This window comes from Poecilia mexicana, unplaced genomic scaffold, assembly GCF_051168715.1.
Source record: "Poecilia mexicana isolate PSO_F unplaced genomic scaffold, ASM5116871v1 scaffold_14, whole genome shotgun sequence".
Taxonomy (NCBI): Eukaryota; Metazoa; Chordata; class Actinopteri; order Cyprinodontiformes; family Poeciliidae; genus Poecilia; species Poecilia mexicana.
The window spans coordinates 27,475,296-27,498,171 of record NW_028263383.1 but is presented as its reverse complement, the minus strand read 5'-3'; the positions used below and the strand labels follow the sequence as shown (position 1 = coordinate 27,498,171).

The following is a 22,876-nucleotide window of genomic DNA, read 5'->3' as shown; positions in this document are numbered from 1 at the left end:
AGTAAAAATGGGCTTTCTAAGTTTAGTCTACTTCTCATTTCTTAGAAGAAAGTCATTAGTAGAGCTTCAGCTACTTTAATGTCAGTTTAGTAGTTTTTTTTGTCTCAAAAACGACCCATGACTCAGTGCTTCTGTGTTCTCCATGTTCTCTGAACACCCAGCTGGTTAAGGCAGAGGTCCACTCATACAGTACCCACTTCTGCTAAAAGATTCCCTCCCACTATGGCCTCCAGCTTAGATGAAAGTCAACAACTCGATGCAATCAGCTCATCTTCCTTATTGGTAGAAACTAACCAATCAGTTTAACATATTAGGATTTTCCCACCATGCACTAAAAAGCCTGGTGGGCCACCAGGGTTTACTTGGACACCCACCAGGCAAAGCATTGCTTATTTCTTTGAGGTTTTTTTTAATGTTTGCATTTTTTAAGAGGTTATAGTTGGCATTGAAGCATTAATCTTCCAATAACGCATAATTATCATGTGATATTTTAAAATTTCCTATCAACTGTACACATTTTTTAACTCAAAAACATGGCAGGCTGCTGAATGAATAACATTGTTTGTCAATAAAGAAATTTGAAGATAATTTGCTCTACAGGCCAATTAACCAACATTTTTGGAGATAAATTAATTGAAAACATTGCAAACTGACCAAAAAAAAATTAGGAAAGAAAGAAATTCATCAGTTATTTAACTGCCCTGTTGTTCAAAAACACTAGTGATATCACTGAGCCGCCCGTCTAACAGAAATCCTTCTGCCCTTTAAACACGACACAGTTCCACGTTGCACAGCTGAACTGGCAGTGACATCGTCTCCGGTCAGAAGCTGCTGAATATCAATGAGGCTCGCTGATGGAGCGGCAGCTGGAAACGCCACAAACATGAAGATACCATCAGTCAATAATAATGACCACGATTCTTTCCACCCGAAAGGCTGCTAACTGAACTGTGCTGAATGGTTGCAAGGAGCTCAGGGAGCCAGCGGCTGCTGGGTGCTCAGAGTTTACAAAAAGCTGCCTTGAAGGACATGGACATCTCAGAGGCTTGGAAAAAAAAAAAGAGAGAAAAATAAATAAAATGATTCTCACTAATCATCCATCATGTTAGCTGTGAATTATGGCCCTCCAGCACTTCAGACCCATTCATGGCCTTTCAAACACACAACGCAACAAAATGTGTGATAACAGCTTCACAGCTTCTTGGAAAACACCACCAACCAAAAGTAACGCCTTTTTATAGAGTGACATTTTCTCTGCAAAAAATATAAAACTTCATTTTACTTTATTTTACTGCTGTTGTTGATTATGATAACTGATGATCTTTGTTGTCACACCCGAAAGGTTCATTGCTGGACTTTAAGGCGTCTTACAAACACTTACACAGGTTTGTCCATGTCTGTTTAAATGTTTTGTGTAATTTCATTAAGTTTGCGACAGAAACCAGATACAGCAAAAATGACAAACTGCACTGAAGAGAACAAGTAAACATTGATCCAACTTTTTGTTTAAATATTCTATTACATTTACAAGTAACACTGATTACTCTAAATATATTGTCTCAAAAGACTTCAACCACAGCAGATTTTTGTTAGTTAAAAGGAAAAAAAAGCTTCCACCTTTATCATAAACAGTCTTCTGGATATAGATGAAAAAAATAGAAAATATGAGGTAATTAGGAAGGCGTTGATTTGGAGGGAAATTAGACTTTTAGAACAACCTTTTTGCTTCTTAATCCAGAAAATAGTTTCCCTCAAAGGAAAGGATGTGATGACTGCTGTGTGAAATTTTGATCGCTCTCCAATCACTTTAAACCAGAGTAAAAATCAAAGCAGAAAAGTTACACGATTTGATCTGCTTGATATATGATGGCCCGATGTGAATTTTCTGTTCAGCTTGTTGAATATTAATTAAACCAAACCAAAATTAAATGCAACTAAATCTGTAATTTTATTTTTAAAATTGATGGGTAAAAATCTCTTTATATTACCTTATGTTCATATCAACACTTTCTACTGATTTCAAACCATGAAATTAAGAGGAGAGTCAGTTTTAACGCATTGAGACGTATCGCTCTGCTCTAGCTCCTTTATTTATGTTTTTTACTTCAAAGTCCAGATGAACATCACTTTGTGTCTGATACAACAGAAACCTAAAAGGTTGGTAAAGTAACTCAATTCTGACTAATAAACAAAAGTAACCAGTAGGGATGCTATTTCGATTGTGGCCTTGGCCACAATCAGAATCGACAAGTCAGGCTTTTTAAAGATCAGTAATCGGATATCGCCCAAAAAACAGCAATAGGTGCCCCTATTAAACAGAAAGAAAATGTGTTTCAAACTTAGAATATTAGATTTAAACTACATTTGACTATATATAAACCTTCCATAGATTACTTTCTGAAAACTAAAACAGGAAAAATGCCTCTGATCCACACATTAAGAATTCCTTCTGTGTTTTCTGGAGTTAGAGTACATGTTTAGTGAGTAATGAACTGAAATACTGAACTTGCCATGTTCAGCTCATTGCTTTAGAGTAAAAGTTCCACAAGTACTGCAACTACTGCTTTAAAAATAAACAAAGCTGTAATCACTTCACGCAGAGAGGCTGGCAGTGCTGTAGACGAGCTTGCAGATGGTTTCCAGTTTCACAGTTTCACTGAACTAACACCAGCTGTCAGTAACACCCTCAACATCTCCCCTCATCCTCTCGCTACACGTCTACCACTCTCTATTGATAAAAAATGTATCACTGAGCAAACTCAAACATTCACAGAGTCGATCTGACCCAACACCTCATAAATGTCTACGGCACAAACTTTATACAGAAACAGTCACGCAGACACTCCCTGTCTACTCGGAGTCATCACTGAAAATTAAAACCTCAAAATGACAGCAGGATCTCTGGAGGAAGCTTTTCTTTTGCTCCTTCGTTCAAACCAATGTGGTTTGACAGCAAACAGTCCCATTTTTATGAAGTCTGACAGAAATTAAACCAGCTACATTCCTGTTCTTGTCAACGGGAGAGAAGAGAAGTTAACATTTGGTCAGCATGTTCTCCAGCAGGGAAGAACCTTTAACAGGTAAAGAGCACAGTCAGGGTTGTAAGCCCAAATCTTAACAACTCCACCCACAGCTGTTTTTCCAGCCCTAAACTGGTGAAGACCCACCCAGTTTAGAAGCATCGAACACAGTCTGGTTCGTTGCAGAGAAGCACACACTGCTTACATAAAATCAGATGCTACAGTTTATTGAAACTGGTTTGAACAGTGATGGCGCAAAGTGTGTTTTTTAATTACTTATCGCACATGTGATTTTAATTGAGTTTATTATTTAATGGAAACACTGCAATTACAAAATTGTTTTGTTTTTTTACATTAGCGGAATATTGACAAAGTTTTGTGCACAGTTGTAATGGAAACGCAGCTAGTGAAACTGGTTTGAGGATGATCAAACACAATCAAGGTTCCTATTAAAAAAAACAACAGGGAGAGTCACTATGAGCAGAATGAGAAGAGCTACACAGTGAGTGTTTTAAGGAGATAATGTGAAAGGAGAGTCACTGCCATGCACATACAGAGAGCTCATCAATCACTGACAAGAAGGCACAAATGGTCCTGAATACCTCATGAGAAATGACTTGAAACTCTTTTGTTCTGAACAGACTGTTAAAACAACTTTTCAGCACATTATTAAACCAGATTTTAAAGGATGAGTTGTCGAGTGTGGGAGCTCAGGTGCAGCACACCCAAAAGATTGTATAAATCATGCAGAACCCTTTAATTCAAAGCATTTTTATTCAGTCATTCAGTAACAACAGTTCCCTGCTTTTTTTTAAATGCAACTACTCCTACAATCACACAGCATTTTCAGTTTACTGCATTAAAGGCCTGAAGGGGAGTTGAATTTATGCTGTTCCGGTCTCTGGGACCATGAGTTTGCTGGATTTTTAAATTAAATTCAAACTGTTTTAGGGTGAAAAAGGCATGTAATAAGGTAGAAAAACAATAATAAAATGAATTCCTGCAATTCTAAGATAGGAGTTCCTCTCATTTATAGAGAAACATTAAGAAATACAACTTAAAGCATTATGTAATTATGACCCTGATTAGGCCTGTCGCGATAAACGATAAATCAATTAATCGCATGATAAATTAAACCTATCGACCTCATTTTAATTATCGGCTTTATCGTCTCTTCCTGCCTTTTCGTCTTTCTCTTGACACTGAATGAAAAAAGGCTCAACTCCGGTGCTCTCCACTGACCCTCCCTTCCTCATTTCCTAAGTGCAATGTCCACCCCACACGACACAAGTTGTCAGCCGACTGTCGGCCCATTTTCAAAACCTGAGAGACCACACATTAGCTGACAGAAATCCTGGGTATAACGGTTTGATCAGGTTCGATCATGCTGTGTGGTCTCCAGCCACACAGCCATTATTTTGAACTTGTAGCCCAAAATAATGGCTACAAGTCCAGTTAACTAATTTTAAAATCAGGCATTAATCAATGCTTTACTAGAATCTACCTGTGATGCATGTGGTTAAAGTCAGCGTAAAGTCCTGACTGAATGAAAATCATTATAACCTATTTATGTCACATTAAAGAAGAACAGCTGAAAACTTACCGGGTTTATAGCAATTTGGCTCCAACTCCTCCCCTTGTCCCTATATTCTTTGCACGAAATGTTGAATAAATATTAATGTTGTTTCCACATATCATATCCAATGTCCGCTGGACTCCGGGTTGCGCTGTGTCAGTTGTTTGGGATTCTCCCTCAGAAAGCACGGAGGAGAATCCCCGCTTTCTGATTGGCTACCTGTCACATTCAACGTAAATGCTCCCAGTCGGGGGAAACCCCTGATTTAGATCGGAGCAGCCACGACGATCTACCGTAACACTCTGCAGGATGATCGGTTACGAAATCACCTGCGACAATCTTAGATCAGCCAACGTTCTAAGATTGTTGTAAGGGGAAAATAGGGGCAAAAAGTCGTGCAGTGTGAACTATTGCATCAGGTAGTCAGATGCCCATCTTCTCTATCTAAATCTAGTGATTACTGAAGGGCGATATAGTATACAAACTTCATAATCTGCACTCTTTTGGTTGAATGTAGTATTTATTTCCACTTTGGTTTTATGTTGGTTAGTTTTTTTTTCAAGTACGTTTTTTTATTAATGGAGACTGAGAATTCATTTTATTTTGTTTTTGGTCGTTTTGTTTATTTAGTTAATCAGTTCTAGTGTTATGTGTTCTTTTGAAAATAAAGTGTATGTATCTATGGCAGGAAATAGCATGCATTATTATGTCATTTTCATTAAATCAGTGTCAAAAGGTCTTGAAACAATATTATCGTTTATTGCAATAATTTTTTAGACAATTAATCGCTCAGCAAAATTGGTTATCGTGACAGGCCTAACCTAACCCTGATGGCTACATTTGAGCTGTCGCATTAAATATAAAAAGTGCCAGTGATGCATTCAAGGTCTTCAAACTTCTCTTAAGCTGATGAGCCATGCAGAAATAGAGAGTAAATGTTCCTGAATGTTTTACACAAGAGCCATAATTCAGCACTGAGGCGTGTAATTTGAAACTGTCTGCTTCACTTTTAACATAAGAACAAACCTTAAAATATGGAAGAGTTTAACTGCCAGGGCAAGGAAATAAAGTCAGGAGCAGAATCTAGTTATAACGAAATACAAAATTGACAAAATTGAAACACAAAACATTTTTAATACAATGAGATAAAAAAACTTATGCGCACATAAGCATGCACTGAATATTTTTCCTACCAATATGTGTACTGTTACACCTGCTAATGACATCCAAAGTTACATAAATAAAAAACACTGAAGAGTAAATGGATCCAATTCAGAGAAAACTCATCTGAGAAAATAGTACGCTGAGATAAATTAAAAATATCTAAAAACTAGTTTTTGATGGAAAGCCATGCACAAGTTTGAAGACATTACTATCCACAACAAAACACTTCCTGTTCCGGCTGCCTTAAACAGTTAGCAGAGGCAGCTGTCATATTTTCATTTCTGTGCTATTTTTTAACTACTTAAAAATAGACTTTGCCAACTTTAGAGCACTGATCTCTGGCTGGTGACAACACATCAGTGTGTTTTATGCTTTAAATAGCAGAGCCAATATATATATATATATATATATATATATATATATATATATATATATATATATATATATATATATATATATATATATATATATATATATGTGGAGTCACCTTAAACTGTCAGCCTCTGAGGCTTAACTGGAAAACAGACCGACTTCAAGGCAAAGTGGAAAGACGTTTACATCAAATTTGGTAAATGTTAATCTATGAAAGAAAATTAGGGCCAATGAATAAAAGAATTCTGTCTTTTGTTGCAGAACCCAGAGTAATTCTGACTTGAATCCTGAAAAAAGTCAAGATTCTTTAAAAAAAAAAAAAGTCAGCATTTTAATGTTTTTTTTTCAGAGACTCTAATCTTCTTCCATATAAATCAATGGTGTAGAAATAAAAATCTACATTACACTGTATTATTAAATAAATTAGAAAAGTTCTAATTTTTTTTTTTGGATGCAATATTTGGCACATTAATTACTTTATCAAGCCGTTTTGTGTTAACAATTAATCTATAAAACATTATGCGACAGTTATTTGAATAATTGATTAATCATGACTAATCTGATTAATCAATTCACCTTTGTTCTCCCTGACATGTCTTCTGGGCTCCTCCTTCTTCATGATCCTGTTCGTCCACTAATCCCACGTCTGTCCATAATCTGAACATTTACGCCTCAGGTCTACACCTGGTCCAGATCACGTCTGAATCAGTCGGCAAATGTATGTAGCTCCAAACCAAACCCTTTGGGGACTCCTGCTGTTAAGGTTACAGGATTTCTGCACCAGCCTTCTCAGATTAGGCATTTCTGTGACCTTTCTTATGAGCACAAACGGCTGTGAACACGTCGCAGAATTTGCACCATCAGTCATTTTATAAGGTAATAGTAGGCCTGTCACGATAACAAATTTTGCTGAGCAATTAATTGTCTAAAAAATTATTACGATAAACGATAATATTGTTTCAAGTCCTTTTGACACTGATTTAACGGAAATGACTAATAATGCATGCGATTTCCTGCCATAGATAGATACACATTATTTTCAAAAGAACACATAACACTGGAACTAAACAAACTAAATAAATGAAACAACCAAAAACAAAAATAAAATGGATTAATATTTATTTCACATTTAGTGCAAAGAATATAGAAATGACAAGGAGAGGAGTTGGAGCCAAATTGCTACCGCAGTTGATAAACCCGGTAAGTTTTCAGCTGTTCTTCGTTAACGTACATAAATAGGTTATAATGATTTTCATTCAGTCAGGACTTTACGCTGACTCTAGCCACATGGATCACAGGTAGATTCTAGTAAAGCATTGATTAATGCCTGGTTTTAAAATTGGTTAACTGGATTTGTAGCCATTATTTTGTCCCCAGGTGGCTGGACACCACACGGCACGACGAACCCGATCGAACCGTGATACCTAGGATTTCTGTCTGCTAATGTGTGGTCTCTCAGGTTTTGAAAATGGGCCAACAACTCATGTTGTGTGCCCTGGGCATTACACTAAATGAAGAAGGGAGGATCAGTGGAGAGCACCGGAGTTGAGCCTTTTTTTCATTCAGTGTCATCAACAGAAAGACGAAAAGGCAGGAAGAGACGATAAAGCCGATACTTAAAATGAGGTCGATAGGTTTAATTTATCATGCGATTAATTGATTTATCGTTTATCGCGACAGGCCTAGGTAATAGTGGAGGAAAGTAAACTAAAGGTGGCTGCAACGTTTAAGAGAAAGAAACTCAAAACCAGGACAGTTCAAGGTTTCTCCTCCACCTGGAGTCCCTGCAATAACATCTTACCAAGTATTTTCGGTCTAGTTTAGTAGTCCTAATATCTTATTGTACTTGAAATAAGACAAAACTAACTTTTCAGAAAGATGTAGTTGCTTGTTTTTAATCAATAATTCCTTAATAAATCACATTATTTCAGTTATAACAAGGGTGTCCAAAGTGTAGCCAAGGGGCCATTTTTGGCCCTTAACATGATTGCTGTTAATTGTGTTTGGTCCCCAATCACAAGTCAAGAGTGGTATAAATTTGGCCAACAAAATAGAAAACAATTGATAAGCCAGATAATTTGAAAAAGCTTTATTTTTCAATAAGAAAACACTATGAACCCCTTTTTTATTTGTTTATTTTATATATTTATTATTAAGTAGGTAAAACAAAAAAAGAAAGAAAAAAGATTACATTAAACTAATTAAATACAGTTTGCGGCCTCCAGTAGTTTGAATTTGCCAGTTTTGGTCCCAATACTAAAAATTTGGACACCGCTGATCTGTAACATGAGAAAAACGTCTTGCTAAAAGTGAAATAATCTTGTACGTTTTTCCATCAATATTAAGGAATTACTTACTTAAAAAACTCATATTTCTTGCTGAAAAGTTACTTGTAAGATGGTACACTTGAAATAAGAGAAAATATTTGGTAAGATTTAGTTTTTTGCAGTGCTCTGGCAGCGTTTCCCACCCACAGATCCTCCTCAGTGAAACAGCAGGATGCGTCTAACAATCTGCTCCTCAGTTTGCCTCCACTGGGAACGTTTACGTCAAGAAAAGCTGCTTCATTCATCTTTCTGGTCCGCTTCCCCCCCCAGCCGCTCACGGAGCCAAATGAGAATCAGATGTTACGCGCAGGAAGGACGCAAAGACTGACCCCCGCCCATCCTGCCTGCCTCGCCGGGGAGGTGGGATAGCATCTGTGCACCGCGCGCACATCGACAGGAAGTTTAGCATTCCACCCAACTTCCATCACTGCAGCTGAGGCAGAAATCTGGCCTTTTCATTACGCCACACTTGAACTTGAAGCAGCAGAAGACATTATGGAACGCTGACTTCATCACCCGTTTCTGATTCGACTCGCCGTGTACGAACCTTTAAAGCTTCTCTACCCAGATAAGAGTTGAGCAGAAAGGCTGAGGCGACGTCGTCTGAGAAGGAATAACTTGCCGAAACAAAAAGAAGCAAGGCACCCCCTCCCCGTCTTTTAGCCCGCAAATTCCTTGACAACTGCTGCAAGCTTCCTGCTGGCATTTGATATGCTCCATTTGGTTCCCATGACCGAACTCCAGTCATGCTGAGGTTTCTCTGAGCAGATGAAGGCTCGACTCCGTGACACTCAGAGGCTTCTCTGCACTCTGATGGGAAGCTGCCTTCAGTCTCTGAACCGAGAGGCTGACAGACAGCTGAGTGGGATGTAAACACTACAGAGAATGAGGCCCAGGCTAAGAAAAGAATAAAATTATCAGAATAATATCATAAGATTACAAGAAATAAAGCAGTGATAATGAGAATAAAGTCACAATATTTTGAGAATAAACTCACACCAGAATAAAGTAAATCATATAAGCATAAAGTCTTAATATTATGAGAATAACATTATAATACAGGAAGAATAAAGTCCCATGACCTGGTGACCTGTTCAGGGTGACCCCCGAATAAAGTCATATTACGAGACTAAGATAATATATTGAAAATTAAGTTGTAATGAAGAGTAAAGTGATAACATGACAATAAAGTAGTTTGAGAATAAAGTTAAATTTATTAAATTAAAGCAACTGATAATCTGATGCTGATGCTTTTCTCCTAATATCATGACATTGTTCTCATTGTTTTGACATTCTCTTATTATTATGGCCTTATTCCTATAATATACTCACATTACTACAACTTTGTTCTGGTGATATTATGAGTGTAATATCTTGACTTTATTCTTGTAATTTTATTACTTTATTCCCATTATATTCTGACTTTATTCTCATAATTTAATTTTTTTATTCATATTTTTTCTTAGCCTGACCTATAACTCCGTTGTAAAGCACAGCTCTGCTTTCGATGTGTAAGTGCAGCCATCATGTTTGGGTGTCTTCCTGCCATTACCAGGGAAGACACCGAGGAGCCGCTGTGGGTTACTGTGTGTAATTAGCTGTGACCTTAAGTGTTTGGGACGCGACCTTTTCTGACTGATTTCTCTGGCTGTTTCCACTGAATCATTTCAGACTGCTGAGGGCTGCAGGGCTGCGTTCATCGATCCGGCCGTAGATACAAACCAGTGACCTTGCCATCACTGACATTTCAGCTGCATGAAACCAGAACCACATCGCCCCATCCCTCCCCATCCCTAAATCTATGTCTCCTCGGCAGCAAGGCAAACTCACCCAGCTGACTCTGTTTTTCCCAGCATGTGGTTACGAGGTTGGACAGCTCCTTGTACTTCTCTGCCAGCTGGAGCTTGCCGTTGTTGAGGCGGGGTCGTCGAGCCAGGCTCTCCTCGGCCAGGCTCCGGTTGGAGGTCAGCTGGATCTCCCGATCAACCTGGAGCTCCTGGAACTGCAAAAGAAGAAAAAGAGTCAAATGAGGTCAATTTGTTTTCCGTTTAACAACATGACGGATGTTCGGACTCACGTGATGAGTCAGTCATGCATGGAAAACATCTGTGCAGTCTGGGCTTGTGGTGCATAAGACTGTGCAGATGACACCTTAAAGTTCTGGTTTAGAAAATAAATCTGCTCCACACACGGAAATGTTACAATGTCCCCATCTTAGATTTTTTTTTTTTTTTTTTTTGCAGAAACACAATACCTTACCAAGTATTTTAGGTCTGAGAGAAAGAAAACCGCACTGTTACCAGAATCTTTTTTAAAGATGATTGTTTTTGGAAAGCTGAAAAATGCCAAAACATGTTATATTCAAGACAAATTTGAACAATTTTTCAAACAGTTATGTTGTGGTGATCTACGTGTAACAGTAAAACAGTGTAAACTGCAAAAACATAAAATATTACAAATTACTTTGGTGCAAATATTTGAGTACACTTGAATTAAGAGAAAAACTAACTTACAAGTAACTTTTCAGCGAGATATATGAGTTTGTTGTAAGCAAATAATTCAATAATTTAACCAATCAGATTGCTTCAAACAACCACAACTTCCTGTTAGGCATTAAACATAATTTGTGAGGACAGATATATAGGCTGAACAACTTTTGAGTAGCATATTAGAATATAAAGTCATTAAAACATAAGACAATGCTTATTGGGAATAATTTCAAAAACTAGTATGTGGATATATTGGCACATTATTTGTCACCGACTAATGTGTGGCATCCTAAATCTCAGTTTTCCTATGAACACACGTAAACACAAATCCAGTTTTCACAAGTTTCCCCTTTTGTCAGAGTTTTTATAAATAATCATTTTTAGTTATATTAAGCAGAGTTTTCATGTGGATGAAAGGCCAAAACGCAAGAAAATGTTTCATTTTTCTTCTAGTACAGGTCTGCTGGTTGCATCAGGAGTAACACCTGTATAGCTTGTCCTTAATAACATTAATACATGAAATTTATATTGTGATTTTTAGGACATTCAAAGAAGAGAAAAAAACTCATACGATTACAATTAGCTACACATTTTTAATAAATATATTGTCTATTCTTCGATCTCTAAAAGTATAATCTTCGTCCACAAGTTTATTTTGCTTTTATGACATTAAACTCTGGCTAATGTTTACATTCATTGTATGCCACAAAATAAAATGTAAGCAATGATTTCCACTTTAAAGTTTATATTATAAGCATAAAGTTCAAACAAAGGCATGTAAAAAAAAAGAAAGAAAATGTATACATTTACAAATAAAAAAAGGACGTAAGTGTTCATGATGTCAAATTTGTTGAGACTGAACTGGAAATTAATATAAAAAGGCTTAGTTCAGTCAGGAGATCCTGCAAACTATGCATTTTTTACTAGTTTATCTTAATTCATCTGCGTATTATTTTCTACACAATTAGGATTTGTTCTTCCGCACATCAGCACGTAAGAGTCATCTCTTCAGATGCTCACTGTGCAACAAAACCTTACAGAGTATCCAAACCCACAGCTAACCATTGCCTAACTTCAACTACTCCCATACTTTCCACCAGTTTAGTCTTTAAAAAAAATTAAATGCTCATTTTGACAGCAAAGAAGATGATTTAAACTCTAAAAACATGTGGCAAAATGTGCCTCTAATATGAAGCAACAATGACGCACCAGACTAGGAACGTTTCACTGAAAAAGCTTGAAGGAAATCTGCTGTAAATGAGGCCAGCTCTGTGGTTAGTTTGGAGGCTGATAAATGTTTGCTTTTAACACCAGCAGGACTCCCTGGAAACCAAGAGAAAACTCAAACACAATCTGTGGGGGTTAGGAGGGGTCTCTGTGTGCAAATATAGGACATTGGTTGACTTTGTTCGAGCCGATGAGAAGATGGGCTTTGTTTATGGGTGAGAGACCATATCCTGTGAGAGCTCATCCTCTCTGCAGGTACAGGAAGCAGAGCAGCTAGTCTTAACGCAGCCTGACTGAAGACAGGTTTGAGTGCTTGACGGCAGGTCATCTTATCATTTAATGCTGCACAGACTCAACAGGTCCAAAATGTTAAGTGACCTGCTGGGGAATAACTTTGCAGCTGAAATCATATTCTCAAAGTGACAGTCGGTCAGGGAGATGCGAAAAACTTCTGCTTAAAATACATATTTTCATATTACAACCACAATTTCTTAGATGTACAAATAAAATTAACTGCATAAGTTTGCATGTTTTTAATTTTTTTTTTTTTTTACAAATCAAGCTCTGGATGTCACCTTGAACCAATGAAGGTGGAGGCAGACAGAAGGACTGGTTAAAACATTACTACTGTTGGACTTAGGTTGTTTTCCCACCTGATTTTCCTCTAGGCTTGGTTTGATTGGGGACCACAGTTGCAAGATTTGTTACATTTTCTACTGGTGAAATTCGCTTTCACACTGTACTGTGTCAAATGAACCAAACCCTTAGAAAAACCTGTTCCCTTCCTCGCCCACAGAGGCGCTGCATCAAGAACCACTGAACGAAACAACACAAAAATCTCTGAAGAAAGAAAGATGATCTTTGGTAAGTACAACTTTCTTCTTCATGACATGTAAACAAAAATGGAGTAGTGTCAGATTTTAGCAGCTGTAGGATTTTTCTTTTTGTCTTTTTGGAGTCATTTCTCCTGCTAGCATGGATTACCTGCGCTGTAATCTGGTCCTAATTTTGGAGTGGTCTCCTGTCTGCTTGGTGTTCACATATGAACAGCACCAGAATTCACTTCAACCAAACCATGATCCAGATTTGTAGGCGGACCAGAATTCACCAATGGTTCTATTAGCATTCACCAAACAAACCAGAGTTTCTAGGCAAACGGACTGGATTTGGATTAAAGTGGACTGAACAGGGATGGTGTGAATACACCCAATGTTTTCTACCCTATGCAGGAAGTTGTTGCTTAACAGGAGAGCTCCTTCTGTGACAAAAATCTGATTAATTAATTACTAATCTTTTTATTTTTTTTTATTTTTTTTTTTTTATACCTTTTTTTAAACCTGCCTGCTTCCTTTGCTGCTGGAACCCGTGAATTTGCAGAATGTGGGACAGTAAAGGATATTTATTTTCAAGTGTTATTATATTCAGTTCCATCTGCAGGTGAAAAACATGCAAAAAAGAAAATCCAAGGCATCTGAATAATTTTGCAAGGCACTGTATTGTATGTATTCAGGTGATGCATGAATCACATGTATCAGGTTCGCTGTTCGTGAATCTACGAAGAGGAGTGAAAGAAAAGATAGCAACAGACCTGAGAGAATCAGCTATTTATACTTTAATATGCAATCTCCCTGCAGCTGCTCAGAACAAACACATTAACATTTTGGTCTTCGCTAAAATCGCAGCCCATAAAGCCGAGCTGCCAGGCTTAAGTGAAAATAAAGATTTACTTTAAGCTGATCTGTAGCCACTGAAGACAAATGTCAAACAGCCAAACATGCAGAATAAACCTGGAAGCATTAAAATAGCGTGAAAGCAAGATCGTTTTGGGATGCAGAGCTCAATGCAGCTGTCCTGCTTTTAGGGGATTCAGATATTTGGACATATGGGGGAGGGGTCCAGAGTCACACTGTCACCACAACAATAAAAAGACGCCATAAATAATTCAAATGATTGCTGTCTCCCATGTCCTCGCTGTGAGGATATGGAAGACAAAACTCGTCCGTCCCAGCGGTTCGGGCGGATACGTTTCTAACTCAACAGGGTCAGCAGTCACTTTGGGCCTGAAGGACCCGCCGCTGCACACCGCATCTGTCTTGCATTTTCATGGGTCATTTAAAAGCCGGTCCCAAGTTCAAAGGAATTCACAGAATGGCCCACATATTAGGACTGGTGATATGGCTTAAAAATGAAACCTCAGATTTTTTCCAATCAATTTTTTTTTCCTCACTTTGTTTTCTAACAAAATAAATTACAAGTGACAAAAATATTTTTAAAAAGTGATTTATTTAAATGTCTTCTTTTGTGAGTTATATGACAGAGTATCAGGGCCACGCTAACTAAATATTACTTATAAAGTTTACCTTAATTCAAATTCCAATTAAATAAAAGTTGTAAAATATGTTGTTTAAACAAGATGATCGCCCTGAATGGGCAGACATCACTCAAGGAAGTGCAATGGTGAAGAAAAAAAATCCAGATGTTCAAAAATTAACCTTCAAAAGCCCAAAAACATTAATCAATAGAAGTCAGAGGAATTTGATGGCAATAAATTATCCCAGGAGTTATTGCGTTAAACAATAATATTGTTGTTTGAGACCATGTTCCAGTGATGGCATAATAATACAAAAACACATTCCCAAAGATCAAACTTTAAATTCTAATGAACATTAGAATAAGGATGTGCAAGACATTTCAAATAGCACAAATAAATAAAACAAGCAAATGAAAATGAATTGTGAAGTCTTTCTAAATAAAACTGTCCTTCTAAAAAGGTGTTGTCTGAAACCAGAGCACCGGACTGTAGATTTATCATCCAGTTTTTGTTAGAGCGAGAGAAAAAAGAAAAATGATAAATCATGTAAATGAAAATTACAGAGCTCGTTTTAATTTATCATGCGATTAATTTATTTATTGCTTATTGCGGCTTGCCTAGGAGTTTGTAGAATGTCTCACACAGTTGTCGATCCTTTCAGACATTAAAAAGCCCATTTCTTCCCCCCCCCCCGACAGGAATAAAAAGGACGTCTCGTTTTCATCTTGTTTATCCAACAACAACCGCTGTCGTCTTGAGGGACGGCGCATCTTCTGCACTATGATGCCTGGGCTAGAGGGGAAACTCTGACAGCGTTTACTATCCTCCACAAACGATGTTTGGGGATTCTGGAGAAGACGAGATGCAGCTCTGTCGTTGTTTGCTGTGGTTTCACTCGTCTGGCCGCATGAAATGAAGCAAATGGGCGTTTCTCTTTCATCCTCGACAAGTCTGAGTCCTAACGAGGTTTCCGCTGTCTGCAGCCATCAATTAAACACACAGCCTGGGACAAAAGCGGCGGCCGGAGTTGCTTCCATGAAAGGGAATCTGTTTGCAGCAGACTTGAAGAAACCAAGGGCTGGCCTGTAAATATCAAGGCAGCGTCTTTTTTTGGAACATTAGGGAAAAGTTTAAAGCTGATACGACGAGATTTATTACAGAAGCGGATCAAAGGAAGATGTGCGATGTGTCATCGGTTGGCTTTGCAGCTCATTTGCTAAGCTGGCAGGTTTGAGTGACACTTTCACTGTTTTGATATGAGAAACCATTTAAAGTTTGCGTGTATTCCCTCCGTCTGATGCTTTGATTTTCAGACTTACTTCACATCGCCTGGAGGTGAAATGACAGGACATCCTGACAGGACAAAAGGAGTCTACTCTGTTGGATCTTTCACAGGGTTTTGCCTTTAAGCATGATTTTAAAGAACAACAAAACCCACAAACGGATTTGGAAATTGTCGGCTAAAGCATGTGGATGACTGCCTATTGAGCTGGGATGCAAAGATTAGAGAGCACCACTATGGGTGTTTTTTTTAAGTTAGAAAAAATGGGAAGAAACAAAGTGAACACTGGCACCAGTTTGGTACTCGAACACTTCACTCTTAATGAGAATTATTAGAAAATCTACAAAAAAAGACATTTATTAGAGGTGCAGAATAAAAAAGAAATCTTTAAGAATCCCAAATCCTTGTCCTGGGAATTTTGATTCAAAATGCTCTGAATAATATTGCATTTTTTTAAAGTTAATATTGATAATTTAAGTCTCATAATTTTATGCACAAACTTATTTTTGTTTAATCATAAACTGATGGTATTTGATACAGCATACAACCTGACTTGTTTTAAATAAATATTCTATTTGTGTACACCGTCTTTTTCTCTTGTCAGTCACATAATTTAAACGGAATATCTGGACCATTTGAATAGAAAAATTGGCTTCTGAATAAAAAATGAATTCAAGTGTGACCCTAAAAATCAGAATCAAATCACTAGAAGATTTGAATCTCTAATATTTAGCACCTTTCAAACACAAACATCAATTATTTTTATGTAAAAAAGCAAATAAAAGCACTTCAAAAATCTGGATGTGGCGATAGACTCTGACCTGAACCTTAAGAGACACACAAAGACAGATACAAAGTTGTCCTTCTATCACCAGAAGAGCATTTCAGTATTTCAGGACTACTCTACAGAAACTCATCCATGCGTTTATCTTTAGTTGCACTGATTACTGCAAGAGTGTCAGCGTTCTCCTTTAGCTGCAGCTAAGGCCTTAGTACCAAAATACATTAAAGATTGTTGTATCAACCTTCCAGATCTCTTAGGTCTTCTGGCTCTGGTCTGTCCTGCATCCAGAGAACCAGAACCACACATGGAGAAGCAGCATTCAGCTTCTGTTCTCCACAAATCTCGAACAAACTTCCAGAAAACTGCACAACAGCTGAAACACTGAGTTCCTTTAAACCAAGGCTAAAAAAACTTATTTACAGATGCCCTTGATTTGTAGTAAATGGAACATTGACTAATTCTAGTCTGACTTTATTGTGTTACTGCAGTGAAATGCTTTTTCTTTTATTAACATCTGAAGCACTGTGATTTGCCATGTTGCTGAAATGTGTTATACAAATCAACTTTATTTTAAGTCACCTCTGCTCTCAAATAGCTAATGACTGCTCACTAACAAGTGTTGACCTTTTGGGGAGGTGTGAATGTGTAACTGAACCAAAAAAGTGAACTCTGGTCCACCTGCAGAGACCTCTGTCTCAGTTTGGTTGAAGTGAACTCCGGTGATCTGAATGCGCATGTGAACACCAAGCAGATCGGAGACGCACTCCAAAAGCAGGAAGCAGACTGTAGCACAGGGTATTCTGGGTAAGTACAACCAAAAAAATGGCAAGTCTTGTGCTGACGGAAGAAATGGATCATGGTTTTCAGCCAAAGACAAAAGAAAAACACTACAACTACTAAAATCTGATGCCACTTCATTCTTGTTCAAAATTATAAGAAGGAGTTGCGCTCAGTGTCTTCTTCAGAGGTTTTTCTGTCATTTCCTTCAGTCATTCTTGGTGCAGCGCCCCCACAGGTGAGGAGGAGAACAGGTTTTTCAAAGGGTTTGGTTGGTTTGACACAGTGCAGTGAGAAAAAGAGCTAGAGCAGTTGAAAATATAACAAATGTTGATAGTTCGAGTCTACTGAACAGCCAGGTGTGAAAACACCCTTAAACGATCCAATGTTTTATTATCAACTATTATCAACACACAACTTCCTATAAGGAGTTTCCATCCTCTCCATTGCCATTCTTGGGAATTAACTCGTTGCAGACTTTTAATTGGCTGAGTGAAATGTCATCTGATGCATCTCCAGTAAGGAGTTATACCGCACAAGGCAGACTGCAGCAGTCATGATTCACATTCATTACCGGAGATTAAGCCAAGCAGCTTACATAACAACCATAATTAACACAAACTCGTCAAGGGGGCGCACAGTTTGAGCAGAGAGACGGGATGAGAAACATTACACATAAGGTCTGGATTAGGGTTAAGGTTAAGGTTGGTCACGTTAACCCTATTGTCCATGGTTAAAAACCCAAAGTACACGCATCACTTAAGAACATAGCAACAGCTTTCCCTTCAATTTACAAATGTAGCAAAATAAAGTTGCGGAAAGCAACCAAAGCACACAATGAAAACACTAGATCCTTGAAATCAAGGATCCAAAACCAACTGTTCATCCGCAGAGCGCGATCATTTCCTCAATCTGTACATATTTAGTGAAGTGAGAGGCTGTTTATGTTTTCATGCATCCACCTGCAGTGATTCCAGCTATAATCGCTGAGATTATCCAATCCACACAAGCTCTGTATTGGGTATTAATGGCACATTAATTACCACATCCGTTGACTCTGACAATCTCAGCCCCAGGCTCCAGCAGCTCTGAGTCAGAAATTCAACTATTTAATCTCCATCATCCCAGGGTTTTAAATTTCAAATCTTTAAACCCGGATTCTATTCCCCAAATAAAATGTGTTTTTAATTTTCTGAGCTAAATTCAACATTATTCAGCTTTTACCTTCTTTGGGACATGATGGTCACACACCTAAATGTCCAGTTCAGGGATTTTAAAACTAGGTTCTTAATTCTCTAATCTAATACCCCCCCCAGTCATTCAAACGACTGACTGCAGGATGACTAAACCCACGCTGGTTTATGTTTCACTGCACACACCCATAGCTATGGAACACCCAGCCTCCTGTAGGCTTTTTATTGTCCACAGGAAAAAAAACTAAAGAAAAAGACCTCACAAACAGAGCTTTTGAAAAAGTTTCGGACCCCCCTGGTTGGCACAATAAGTTGCGTTCATCTGTGTGAGTGTGAGTGTGTGTTTGCATTCCCAGTGCTGCGGGGGACATAAATGTATTAATACAGTCCCATAGCGTGGGAGGAAAAGCGACCGTAGCAGTGGTTATGAATTTTTAATATCAAGACAGAGTTTAAGGAAAGGTTAGGGGTTAGAGGAGCAGCAGCTGTGGTTAAGAGGGTGATATTAACTTTAAATAAATTAAAGATGCTATACAGTGGGGCAGTTTTAACTTGCTAACTGAATGTCCACTCACAACAAAAACAGCTGAGCAATCAAATATGGGGTTTTACAAAATAAAAAGTTATTTAATAAAAGCGCCCTGAGGAAACAAAAATGCTAATTCTCCTCTGGGCCGAGATGCATCACTGACATCACAGGAGGTGCAAATATTTTTAATTGATTTTTTCAGATTATGAAAGATTCAAATTGTGTTTGAGTCTTTTTTTATTTGAATAAAATTGTTGTTTCCTGTGCATATTCACAGCTGAGACGCACAGGGCTCTGATGGGATTCATCCTGCCTCTAGTGGTTATGTTCATTGTTATAAAATGAATAAATAAATACAAAATATCAGAAAAAAAGTCATTGGGACTTAAATGCAACATTAAAGAAACATGTTTAAGTGTTTTTTCATGTGGGTACAAAACAAAAGAAAAGCTAAAAATATGAAGCTTAAAGTGCAACACCTTAATTTTTAATTTATTGTTAAAAGAAAGAAGGAAATATTTGATTCATCCAACTAATTCAGTAATTAGTTTTTGATTCTGAGTCAGCACATATCATCATAAGAAACTGAATTAGCAGCAACTTTTCAGACATGGCAACAGGGGGTGCTGGCCCCCGTTGGACCCCGCCTAGAACCTCCCATGGACTGAGTCAAATACAAGGCAATCAAACGCTGCAAAGAACTTGAGACATTAGCAACCTCACTGATTAAAAGCATGAAAATAAAGACAATATAAAGAACAACTCAAATTGAAACTCAAAAGAACCACCTTCTGTGATGTCATCAGAGACACGCCCGCACAGAGGCTGATTTTATCACGATCAGCCAACAATTGACAACATAACAGAAAAACAAACTGAAAAACTGACCATGACGTTGTTATTTTGGTGGCAATGAATTAAAAATGAAGTGACTTGATTTTAGAGGAAAGTCAAGCTAATAGCTTTAATCATTGTTACTATCCTTATTTATTAAGGTAGAAACATATGAGGAATAAAACAATAAAAACTTAATTATGATTGCTTTGAAGAAGTTTGAGATTGAATTTTCCTGAAATTTGTTTCGTCCAGTGAATATTTTATAGGGAATATATAATATAAATGAATAATATAATCCTTCAATGTATGGACCAATGTAAACCACAAAGAGCAGAACAGCGCTGCATGGGGGGTTCAACACTGCATCTGATGCTTCCTCCCAACAGAGGGACCAAAACACAATAACATGCATTAAAAGAGCATAAATGTGACCATTAAATCAAAACTTAAAGCCTTAAATATGATGGGAGTGGGGAAGCCTTGGGGGGGGGGGGGACAAATTGGAAATCTGACCGCTCGCCACGCAGACAATCGATGAGCCATCACATATATCTGCTTCACACTAACTGCCCACCGAAAACACACGTTTATTTTTACTTCAGTTATTACACATAATTAAAATTTTAAACGGTTATCAGAAGTGGTAAAGAAGGAGAATTAGCGGATGAATTTAGCGGTACTTTGGCTGTTTGAGCGTGTAACAGAAGATGCCTACCTTCTCATTGAGTCGAATAATTTGGTCCATTTTGTCGTCGCTGTGTAAAAGCTCCCTCAGCTCGGTAGTGCTTAAAGCCCGGTAGCCGTCGGGACAGGAGTTCCCTTCCTTGGAGTTGGACATTTTTAACCCGTACAAACTGCGCCTGGAAGACGGAGAGACGCGTTGGGAAGCAGCGAAGTCCCGCCGCACTCTACTCACATCTCGATGGCATTGGAATGCGAGGCGCCCGCACGCGGCGTCAAACTGCAAAACCACAACTCTTCCTTTAGATCCTTCCAAAATAAAAGCTTTTCTTATAGTTCTGCATTCGATTTGTACGGAGCTAAATTGGGGCCATGAAGTTTATTAAGCGTAATAATAATTTTTAACTAAGAAAAATGAGATTTGAACAAATGGTTGAAAACTGTTTTTCAGATTAAAGTTTTTTTCACTTTTGATTTTTGTTTTTTCAGATTCAGATGGTACGAAATATATCCCATTATCCAAAATTATCCAAAGTTGAACAGAACATAGCTTTGACGTTATCTTTAATATTCAGATAACCGGACACCAAAGCTTAGCAGCATAGCATATTTTACTTTGAAGTTCAGACTTCCAAATCTGAAAAGTATCAGAGATAAAATTAGTATGCAAATTAATATTTTTGATCATCTGATTATATAATTTTGTTCAAACTAAATCTGATGTTGTGAATGAGAAATATTTACTTAGAAGGAAGAATATATGTTTACAAAAGCTTTATAGTAATAAACAGTGTAAAAGATATCAGACCTTTCTAAATAATCTATTTTTTTAGACTCCAGGCTTGGTTCCAGTGCATAGCTACTCATTTAAATAAACCACATGTTTAAAGTGTATGACTATTGCAGTAAATTATGACTGACATGCTATTATTATGTGGTTAGTGAGGGGGAAAGTCACTTTATGTAGGTCAGAAGAGTAATGGCTCACGGCTGTTTTAGTGTTTTGTTTTCATTCCATTTTATTTTATTTTTAATATGTCATTAATTGTATTTTATTTTGCATTATAATAATATCTACTGCTGGAATCAGAATAAGGACAGACAGCCACTAGGGGACGCCCAAGACTACTCGCAACTTTGGATCGATCTTCACCAAACAACTGTTTTGTCTCATCACTATTTTATGCTAAGGTTTTTCTGCTTTTCAGACTCATATTTTGTGCATTATTTCCTTCTGTGTGTTTCTTTCGCAGCACATCCCTAAGTCAGAAATACAGGCAACAATCCTTCTGTGATCCTACTGAAATTATATCATTTTAATCCATAATAATTCCCCTTAGAAAACTTAAAAGTTTCCCTCATAACCTTTTGAGGGCTTGACCATTCTCTGACAATGATTCAGCAAGAAAAAGCAACATAGAAGAGGTTCTCTTTTCTGCTGAATTTAAGCATTTATTATAATTTGTTGGACTCTACTGAAAGAGGAATCTGAGCAACAGTTTGGTTTTCCCCAATATATGCCAACTGTGTGCTTCTAGGAATCCTGTTCTGTTTAACCATTTCTTGAAGTTCTTCTGACCTCCAAACTTGTTTAGATTTTGTCTTGGCTGCAGGATTCTCAAACCCCCACATTTGCAACGAGACGTTGGTTATTTGTGTAAACTTTGGTTTGAGGAAACAAAGCTCCTCTTCTTTCCTGTGGGCTGAAGAACAGAGTTGATGATGAATCTGTCAAAAATGGAAAGTACCGTGTTTTTTTTGCTGTCTAAAAATTTTATCGAATCATGACTAGAGACCAAAAATTACACGTTGTGTTTTTTGCTTGAGTGGTCCCTTGAAATTAAGAACCAACTAACCTATTGTTTTATGAGTGGATGAAGCCAATACCTATACTCTACCATTATTTTAAAATAGCAAATAGTAATGAAGGTAGTACTTCTTTGATCTTCTGGTTTTCCTCACACCTGAAAGGCTTTTTCAGCAGTGACAACTGAATTGAAAGGTTGAAAAGGCTTCAAGCAAATAATTAAGAGGTGGAAGTCAACAACAAAGCATATATATTATTTTTTGCTCTTTAAATACGGCATAATAAAGGATGTTGATATGGTCAGACACGTTTAAAAGGAACAGAACCTCTCAAAAGATCGGTGAAGAAAAAATAAAGAAAACCAACTGGCTTTTAATGGTCTTCATCTATTTTAGTTGTGTAAAAAATATAGGAATGTACCCAAGTTAGGGTTATCACAATACTAAAATCTTCAACTGGATACTGACACTATGAAAAATATTAGATACTTGATATCATTG

At 37.5% G+C, this 22,876-nt stretch overlaps 1 protein-coding gene across 1 annotated transcript in view; it reads right to left on the bottom strand.

Moving 5' to 3' along the window:
- Positions 1 to 20,877, bottom strand: part of vps37d (VPS37D subunit of ESCRT-I) — a 46,532-nt gene extending 25,655 nt beyond the window's left edge. Inside the window, exons 1-2 of the mRNA XM_088012447.1 lie at positions 20,604 to 20,877; positions 10,290 to 10,461 (exon numbers count right to left, since the gene is read on the bottom strand). Of these exons, the coding sequence (XP_087868573.1) occupies positions 10,290 to 10,461; positions 20,604 to 20,726 (295 nt within the window). The 5' untranslated portion in view covers positions 20,727 to 20,877. The remainder of the gene's footprint in view (positions 1 to 10,289; positions 10,462 to 20,603) is intronic.
- Positions 20,878 to 22,876: the final 1,999 nt, after the last annotated feature.